Raw genomic sequence first — 9,653 nt, forward strand, 5'->3', positions numbered from 1 at the left:
GTTGGAGTCTTCCCTTAGAGGAAGCTGAAATACCTGGCTTGATGACACTTTAGTCCTAAGTCTGCTGTTTGAAACGGCCCCCAGAGTGGCCTCCCCTCCATGCCCACCCTGAAGAAATTTCCTAAGGGCAGCCATTTGCCTTATAATTTTCCTCTTCATGTTGGGGACATGTTGGACAGTCCCCACTTGCCTGTCTCTCCTGGTTTCCCCTGCCGGCTGCTGAGGGCCTCTCCCCTGTGTATGTGATGGAGTAACAGGACATTACAATAATGATGACAAAATCAGAACCATTATCACGTGCTCCGTTGGTGTAGGCAGTAGGCAGGATCCTGGACCATCACTCCCTGAGTTCAGCCTCACTGCAGAGGTCTCGGCAGAGGGCAGTTCTGTTTCCTTCATCTGCTCAAGCCAGAACCCTGGAGTTTCCTTGATTCTTCGCTCCCCCACCCTCCACGTTCACTCCATCTTCGGTGCAGCCAGCAGCAGCTCCCACACACCCCAAATCTGACCCCTCTTGTCACCTCCACTGCTGCCTCTCCAGTCCTAGCCACCAACATCTCTAGCCTGGATTATTGTGGCAGCCTTTAGTCTCCCACATCTGCCCTGGCCCCCCCGCCTCAGTCTATTTTTAACACAGGGGCTGCAGTCACCTGTCAGGACATAAGTCTCTTCACATCACTCTGTGGCCTCCCATCTCATCTGTCTCAGAGTAAAAGCCAAAGGCTTTACTATGGCCTAAAAAGCCCTGCAAGCTCTGGCCCCAGCACTTCACTCCTCTCTAGCTCCCCCTCCTCCCTTGCTCACTCTGCCACAGCCACAGTGGCTTCCTAGCGCTCCGGAAGTCTCAAGTGTGTTCTCTGCTTGGCATCTTTGCATGTACTTCTCCCTGTTTCTAGAACATTCTTCTCCAGATATCTGCAAGGTGCCCAGTCTCACCTTCTGTCCTTCAGGTCTTTCCCTGACTGTCCTCTTCTCAGTGAGGCCTCCCTTGGCTGTCCCATGTACAACTGCAACCTCCCTACTGTCCCCTTCTCTGCTCGGCTTTTCTCCTTAGCATTTGTCACTGTCTAACACTCTGCATTTCTCTTGCTTATTGTCTCACTGCCACCTGCTCCATGGGAATGCCACCTCCTCGACGGCAGGAATCTGTTGGCTTGCTTGATCGCGATATCTCCAGCACCTAGAACAGTGCCTGGCACATAGTAGGTTCTCAGCTAAACATCTGTTGACAGAATACAGTGGACAGTCCTGCGAGGTCGGTGCCATCCCTGTTATTAGTGGAGGAGTGGGGCTCAGGAAAGTTGAGCCGCTTGCTAATATCACACATCCAGGAGGTGTCAGAACCCAGCTCAGTGGCCCCGAAGTTGCAGCATTTACCCTCAAGGCTGGGGACCAAAGAGCCCATGCAAAGAGCTTGAACGCTCAAGCACCACCCTGCCTGGCCAACGGGGATCATGGTGGGGAGGGAAAAGGAGAGGTGCCGGCCTGGGCTGGAGAGGGCCACACACCCCTGATGCTCCCCATCTCGTGGACAGGTTCCCATCCAACCACTTTGGGACGCTGACAGGCCTGCAGTCCCTCATCAGTGCCGTGTTCGCCTTGCTTCAGCAGCCACTTTTCATGGCGATGGTGGGACCCCTGAAAGGAGAGCCCTTCTGGGTGAGAGCAAGGGTTGGCATGGGGGGAGCAGGAGCCACTCTCCTGGGGGCAGGGGTAGGGCCTTGTATGTGGTGCCATCCCTCACTCATCTCAGCCAGAGGCACCTCAGAGGTCTTTAATCTGCAGGTTCCCAAGTTGTCTGCCTTTTAGAACCCCTCACAGAGTGTAATTCCCCAGCCCCCTGAATCAGGATATCTCAGCCTGACCCTAGGAGTCTGTTTTTGTTTTTAATTTATTGTTATTTTTTATAGAGATGGTGTCTCGCTCTGTTGCCCCATCTGGAGTGCAGTGGTACAATCACAGCTCACTGCAGCCTCCGACTCCTGGGCTAAAGCGATCCTCCAGCCTCAGCCTTCTGAGTAGCCGGAACCACAGGTGATGGCTACCATACCTGGCTAATTTTTTTAAAAAAATTGTGTAGAGATAAACAGGGTCTTGCCATGTTACCCAGGCTGGTCTTAAACTCCTGGCCTCAAATAATCTCACCTTGGCCTCCCAGAGTGCTGGGGTTACAGGCATACGCCACAGTGCCTGGCCTCCTAGGAGTCTGTATTTAATAAACTCCAGGTACTTTGTGAAGTGGCCAGTCCTGACTCTTGGGCCTGTTCAGGTACCATTGGTCCAGTCCAGTTCTACCTAGTGTGGGATCCTGTCTCCAGCACCCCTGAAAGGAGATTCTTCTCTCTTAGCTTAGATACCCTCAGTGGTAGGGCACCCACTCCAGCATGAGGCAGCCCTGCTGCTGTCAGAAAGTCTTTTCCTTACATTGAACTCATCTGCCTCCCTGATGCTGATCTTGCATCTGCCCTGTGGGGCCACCCACACATAAACCCTCCTCCCACAAGAATTGTGATGAAATAACCGCTTCTGTTTACCGAGCACTCGTTATGTGCTAAGCATGATGCATACTTTTTTTTTTTAACTTACATCTTTGCCACAACAGCCCTGAGAAGGAGGCACTCAGTAAGCATTGCCATTATTTGCCCAAAGTCACAAAGTGAGTAATGCAGAGTGGGATGTGAACCGAGTCAGAGCCCGTGTGTCCTGGGCCTTCCAAGCCTTCTGTCTGCCAGGCTGTACCTCCCAGCTCCTTGAACAGTGTCTGAGACCCTCCTCTCGCCACCCTGAACGGGATACCATTGGTTAACATCTGCAAAGGTCAGAGTGGTGAGCCCACAAGGCCCCATTTCTGGAGCAGCCTGACCAGCCCAGACTCCTACAGTGCTGTGCCTTCCTCATACCTACCCAGAGAGGTCCATATGGTGTGGGCACCCACCAGGCCCTGCCACTTGTTAGGCCTGAGCGGTCTCATCTCAGCCACTTTGCAGAACTGCTGAACATTAAGTGAGATACTGGTGGAACAATGACAACACACCATAAGTACTAGCTGTATTTATTCTGGCTCAGGACCTGGAGAAAATGGCCACCTTCTCCTCCCTGTGGGAGGCTAAGGGCAGATGAGTACCTACTTGACTCTGTTTCTCTCTCCTTGCCCTAAAGGTGAATCTGGGCCTCCTGCTATTCTCACTCCTGGGATTCCTGTTGCCTTCCTACCTCTTCTACTACCGTGCCCGGCTCCAGAAGGAGTACACTGCCAATGGGATGGGCCCACTGAAGGTGCTTAGTGGCTCTGAGGTGACTGCATAGACTTCTGAGACCAAGGGACCTGCATGACAGGCAATCAAGGCCTGAGCAACCAAAAGGAGTGCCTCATATGGCTTTTCTACCTGTAACATGCACATAGAGCCATGGCCGTGGATTTATAAATACCAAGAGAAGTTCTATTTTTGTAAAGACTGCAAAAAGGAAAAAAAAAAAAACCTGCAAAAAGGTCCCCCAAAGCAACGCTCCATTGATTGAAGACAGTCCCTGTCCTAGAGGGGTTGAGCCTTCTTCCTCCTTGGGTTGGAGGAGACCAGGATGTGGAGCTGCCTCTTATCTCTTTCTAGGGGTCTGCTTCCTGGTGCCTCTTGGGGGGGATTGGCAAACAGGCTGTCCCTAAAGTCCCATGTGCCATGAGTATGCACACGTGCATGTGTCTGTGTGTGTGAGAATGTGAGAGAGACACAGCCCTCCTTTCAGAAGGAAAGGGGCCTGAGGTGCCGACTGTGTCCTGGGTTGGGGGTTGGGGGTCGGCCCCTTCCAGGGGCAGGAGGGCGGGTTCCCTCTCTGGTGCTGCTTCTTGCAAGTCTTAGAGGAAATGAAAAGGGAAGTGAGAGACTGGCTGGTGTGCGCCTGTCTTTGGTGGTGGGTGGGGGGTGTCATCCCACACCCCCATCCTTCTTCACCCAGGCTCAGCTGGGCATTAAGTAGGACACTTGGCATGCCAGCCTGTTTGCCTCTGGCTGTCTGGCTCACCTCCCTGTTCCCAACCATGCCCTGCCCTTAGTGCTTGGAGGGAGTCCAGATTCTGCCCCGTACTTCCCGGGATTGGGGTACATCCAGGAAGCTGGCTCTTCTCCATACAGAGGATTAGGACAGAATGCTTTAGAAAGAATGCTAAGGTATGACTCAAACTTTCCCACCATAGCATCCCTAGGGCCTGCCGAAAGTAACTTTTTTGGAGTCTCCTATTTTATCTTAAAACTTTATGCAAATCTTGAGCTTCCTTGTTATACTATATTTACATTTACCTTTAACATTAAAGTGAGGCTTTAAAGTAAATAAATAAAGTGAGGCTTTAAAATTATCTACATCAAGAGAAGACACAATCAGTGAGGACAAGAGATACTGCAGAAAGACATACCTTATTTATCCAGCCCTGCACCTGCTTGCGTACCTGGGACATAAGCCTTGGAGGTTAGAGCAAGTCCCCGAATGAAGGGAAAACTAACATTGGTTTAGGGTCTGTCTGTTCTACACAGCTATCTCATTTTATCCAAACTATAGCCTAAGAGGTTGGTGGTGTCATTCTTGTCGCTCTAGGAAACAAGCCCAGAGAGTTTAAGGCACACACCCAAGGGCATACAGTGGTAGGTGGTGGAGCTCAATTTGGAACCTCGGCAGTCTGTGGAAAGGACAGCTCTGCAGAAAGGAGGTTCCAAGCTTCCAGTTCTCAGCTGCTCCTGGGGCCAAGAGTGACCTCAGAGGCCTTGGCCATCCCCCCACCTCCAAAGGTTGACTTTGTAAGACAGCATTCCAGATACAGTCATTTTCCCTCCCTTTATCTTTGTTTCTCTTGAGAAGTTAATAAGAGAGCCCGACCCCCCTATTTTCAAATAGGTAAACCTGTCCACAGGGGTCTGGAGACTTGGCAAAGTCACATCGCAGATCCCTGCTGCTCTGAGCCCAGACTCCCGACTTCCAACACTGATTTTTTTTGTTTTTGCAAAGTACAAAGTCAGAATTGGACAGCACCCACCAACGGGTTCGGCTGGCTTTCAGCGGGCTTGCCGGGGTCTCTGCACTGTCTGTCTGGGATCCTCACTTTGCCAATAGTCTGGGGAGGCTGAGCGCGAGCCAGGAGCGGGCGGGGGAGGGAGAAGGGGGAAGCGCCACGTTCGCGCCAGGTCCTTGGTGTGCCCAGCAGGCGGCGCTGCGTGGCTGCGGCTGGCGACTAGGGTGCGGGGGGCGGCGAACCAGGAGGGAAAACCCCTGCCTCTTCCCGGGTCTCGGGCTCCAGAGCCCCTACCTGGTGCTTGCTCTGCCGGTCCTTTAAACTCTCCCTACACCCTCCCCGACCCCTATCCTTGCAAGCGTTATCTGCAGCCTCACCGACCCTCGCAACGGTGGTGGTGGTGGTGGTGGGGGGGGGGGGTCTCGACGCTTGCCGCTGACCAGCCGGACCCCGGTGGGAATGGAGGCAGGAATTCCGGCCTCCTAGGAGAAGGGCGTCTGCTCACTCCCCCACTCCCCGGGGCTTGGGGAGGGGGCTGGGCAGGGGCGGAAGCGAGCTGGAGCCGTGTTTGTCGCGGCGCTGCGGAGTGGAACAGATGGCTGGGGAGGGGAGAGGGTGCGTGGCGGGGAGGAGGAGGGGTGCGGGGGCCGGAGGATAGGGAACGAGGAATTTCGATGCCCGGAGTCTCCCAGGAGAAGCCCCCCTCCCCATCTTTTCCCAGAAAGGGGGGCGGATATGCGCCTGCCTTTTTCCCGGAGAGCCCTGGCCTCTGGCCTGTGGCAGACCCTGCCGCGCAATCCTCCGCCCCAGGGCGCGCCCCTCACCCCCAACCCCCCACCGCAGGACGGGGTGGTGGGGTCAGGACCGCGGGGAGCGGCCCGGGTCGCGAGGGTTAATGGGGCCGCCCTCCCAGGGGCGAGGGGGCGGCGGGAAACGGGCTCGGGGTGGGGATGGAGTTCTGGGATCGCAAATAGCAAAGGAAAAACGTGTTAATTGGAGCTTTATGCAGATGAGCTAGGACTGGGGAATGTGGGGTAGAAGGAGGGACAAGGTCGGACTTCGAGGAGCGTTGGTGGGATCTGGCCAGGGGAGTGATTGATGCCTATCCAGATATCTGCGTGTTGAGCCTCCGGGGAGGGCCGCTGGTGCCTGGGGATGAGAGGCTTCCTCTCTGACCCCCGCCCCAGAAACAAGGTGGGGGCTCTCCAGGGTCTCCACATCCTGGGTCTCAGATCGCCACTAAGAGAGGGCTGGGGCCGGGCGCGGTGGCTCAAGCCTGTAATCCCAGCACTTTGGGAGGCCGAGACGGGCGGATCACGAGGTCAGGAGATCGAGACCATCCTGGCTGACACGGTGAAACCCCGTCTCTACTAAAAAAATACAAAAAACTAGCCGGGCGAGGTGGCGGGCGCCTGTAATCCCAGCTACTCGGGAGGCTGAGGCAGGAGAATGGCGGGAACCCGGGAGGCGGAGCTTGCAGTGAGCTGAGATCCGGCCACTGCACTCCAGCCTGGGCGGCAGAGCGAGACTCCGTCTCAAAAAAAAAAAAAAAAAAAAAGAGAGGGCTGGGCGCACCCTGCAAGTGTCTGCTTTGGTTTCTGGCTGCTGACCTGTCTCACCTTGGCTGTGGCCCCCTCCTTCCCGGTCTGGCTTGGTCTCCACTCACTTTGCCCCCTCCATCTGTTATTCCCCACACCTGGCAACACCCTTTCCACTCAGGATTGTCTGAAACCTTCCCCAAGTGTGACCCCTTCCCAGTTTGCATTTTCTCGTCTGCCCCTCACGGACCACTCCACCTTTGAGGCCTGTCTCAAACTTTGGAGTGCTTCATAACCCACCTCCACCTGCTAAAATGCAGATTCCAGGGCCCCGTTAGCTATCTGATTCAGCAGATCCGAGGGGCTCAGGAATCAGCTTCCTACTTAAATCAGATGCAAAAGGCCCCTATTTTGTAGAAACACTGGGCAAGGGATTGGTGGGCTGGAAAGATTGGGCAAGTCTCCTTCGACAGCCCCCAGCCCTCCTCAGTGCTCATCTCTCCACAGAGGAGAATTGAAACTTTCACCAAGTGTAGTCCTCTCTGCTTCTGTGTGATGGTACCAGGTGTGGAGAAGATGGACAGACGGAAGGAAGGAAGGAAGGAAGGAAGGAAGGAAGGAAGGAAGGAAGGAAAGAAGGAAGGAAGGAAAGAAGGAAGGAAGGAAGGAAGGAAAGAAGGAAGGAAGGAAGGAAGGAGGGAGGGAGGGAGGGAGGGAGGGAAGGAAAAAAGGAAGGAAGTAGAGATGAAGGAATGAGTCTGCACCTGGCTCTTCTCTCTCTGAGCAGGGTCTTCCCTTCCTCTCTCCACTGCCCACTTCCCTCCCCTCTGCTAGGGCTTTGCCGTCTATCCTCCTCTCTCACTCCACCAGCCTTGCTCACTTTCTTATCTCCCTGCCACCTCCTCACCTGAAGTTTCTACAAAGGCCAAAGGATCTTGAGGTGGGGAGTTTGGGCTTGAAGGGAGAGGGAAGAACCAACCAAAGCTCCTGCCTTCTAAGCAATAGCCAGAGACACCTTTGGGGTTGGAAGAAAAGCCGGAAGAGGGAGGCAGAACTTGAGGAAAGAGAGTAATCACAGCAAGCATGTAGGTCACCTTGCCATGGGCTAGTGCACTGAGTCCCCACAACAAATTGATTTAGGCTGGCACTATTGTCCCCAGCTTACAAAAGCAAAATAAAACAAAACAAACAAAAAAACCAAACCAAAACAAAAAACACAAAACTCTAATGTTCAGAGAGGTTAAGTAACTTGCCCAAGGTCACACAGCTTACTAGTGGGAGCATAACTAGGTCATTCACCCTTCTACTGTCCCCAAACCGTTTCTCCAGAGGCCGCTGAATATCTGTCCCAGGCCTGCCCTCCTGCAGGGTCAATGGGGTTGGAAAAGGGCATCATGTACAGAGATGAAAGGAGATGCTCAGGTTTCAGAACATTTGACAGGTCTGTCTGGAAGCATTAAAAATTCATATAGAAACCTGACCCCAGCTGGACCTTGGGCGTGCCACCTGGACTATCCCTGGCCTCCTGGCTTCGCAGAGTCCATTGGGAAACTTAGCTTCCACAGTGTCCTGAGACTCCCAAGTCTGTATTTCATAGGAGGGGAGTTCGTCTCAGATTAGGGATCGAAAGTTGGGAGCGTGCAGCTAGGAAAACAGGGCTGAGAACCCTCCCCCTACTCTGGGTGTAAGAACCTTAGAGGCTTAAGGGCTTATAAACCTTATCATCTGGTGTCCTTCTATTCCTCTCCCCAGGCGGTTAGATGTTCATCCTCAGCTCTGGACGACTGAAGCCTGGCTGTGCTTCCCCAGGTGGCCAGTCGGGGGCAGCCGTCTGCTTGGAGGAAGCCAGAGCCCGAGCCTCTATCTGCTGCTTTGAAGAACCCCCATATATGGTCAGAGAGGTGCAGTCTTGGCCTTGGGAAAGGGCTCTAGAGTCTGAGATCTGAGGATGGGGGAGAGGTTTCCTACTTCAGGGGAGACTGAGAAATTTTAGGGGGCACTCAAAGTCGGTTGGTGGGTTTCAGATACATGATAACTGGTGGCCAGTATGATGTAAACGTTCTAGCTGGAGTGAAGGTTTGGGATGAGATTGTGAGAGAAAAGGCTCGAAAAGCAGTTGGTACCAGACTCTGAGGGATCTTTGACGCTTTGCTAAGGTGTTTTACCTTTACCCTATAGGCATCAGGAAGCCATTCTAGGCTCCTGAGTGACATCATAACATATGCAAATTTTGATCAGATGAATCTGGTCACCATGGTATGGCTGGGTGGGAGGGAGGGAGAGATTCCATACAGGAAATCAGCGAGGAGGTTATCGCAGTTTTCTTTTATATTCCAGGCATGAGGTAATGAGTAGCTGGAGCAGGGAGGTGGTGGGGAGAATGGGAAGGAAGGAATAGACTAGGGCTGGGTGGGGGACTGGGTAACTGAATAGATACAGGAAATTAGAGAAAGGGAGGAGTTAATTACAACTAGGCTGGGTGTCTGGCAGATGAAAATGCAGAATGGGGGTACACTCACAGAATGTGGGAGGTGAATGAATTTTGCTTTTTTCAGGGGATAGAGGAATCTCAGACAAATCCCTTCCTTTCTCTGGCCTCAGTTTCCCCATCAGAGTTTCCCCATCAGAGCGTTCGTGGGGGTTGGGCTGAATGGCCTTTAACATTCCTCCTGTTTCAGGCTGTGTGGGTCAAGGTGGTAAATCTGGGTTGTTTGGAGAGCTTGGGGGTCTGTGCATGTGAGATCACTGGAGGTGGTCTCTGTGCTGGGTCCTGATTGAGTGGGTGTGCATGTCAGTGTGCATGTCAGAATTTAGGGGGCACCTGCCGTGGGTGGTTGGTGTGCTTGCATGTGCTACATGGCTCTGCTGGGTGTGAGTGTGTGTGAGAGCTCAGAAGTGTGGGTGTGCACGTGATGGGCGTCCGTGGGTCTGTCTGGGCTGGTGGTGGGAGGGGTGGGGGTTGGTGGAGAGTGGCTTTGCTTCAGGCTTCTTCCTGATGCTCACACACTCCTCCTGCTTTCACTGTTCTGAAATAGCATCTGGACCGAAGGCCCATGAATATTTCACAATGATAATTCTGTGACCTGGACAGCCTGCCTCTAATTTACCAGCAGCCCCCC

General features: G+C 53.6%; 1 protein-coding gene across 6 annotated transcripts in view; it reads left to right on the top strand.

Moving 5' to 3' along the window:
• The window catches only part of SLC43A1 (solute carrier family 43 member 1), a 31,587-nt gene extending 27,708 nt beyond the window's left edge, over positions 1–3,879 (top strand). For all 6 annotated transcript variants that reach the window (XM_001102495.5, XM_077962808.1, XM_077962807.1 and 3 more), the window contains 2 exons: positions 1,536–1,659; positions 3,160–3,879. In XM_001102495.5, the coding sequence (XP_001102495.3) occupies positions 1,536–1,659; positions 3,160–3,306 (271 nt within the window). In that variant the 3' untranslated portion in view covers positions 3,307–3,879. The remainder of the gene's footprint in view (positions 1–1,535; positions 1,660–3,159) is intronic.
• The last annotated feature ends 5,774 nt before the right edge of the window (positions 3,880–9,653 follow it).

Source organism: Macaca mulatta, chromosome 14 (assembly GCF_049350105.2).
Source record: "Macaca mulatta isolate MMU2019108-1 chromosome 14, T2T-MMU8v2.0, whole genome shotgun sequence".
Lineage (NCBI taxonomy): Eukaryota > Metazoa > Chordata > Mammalia > Primates > Cercopithecidae > Macaca > Macaca mulatta.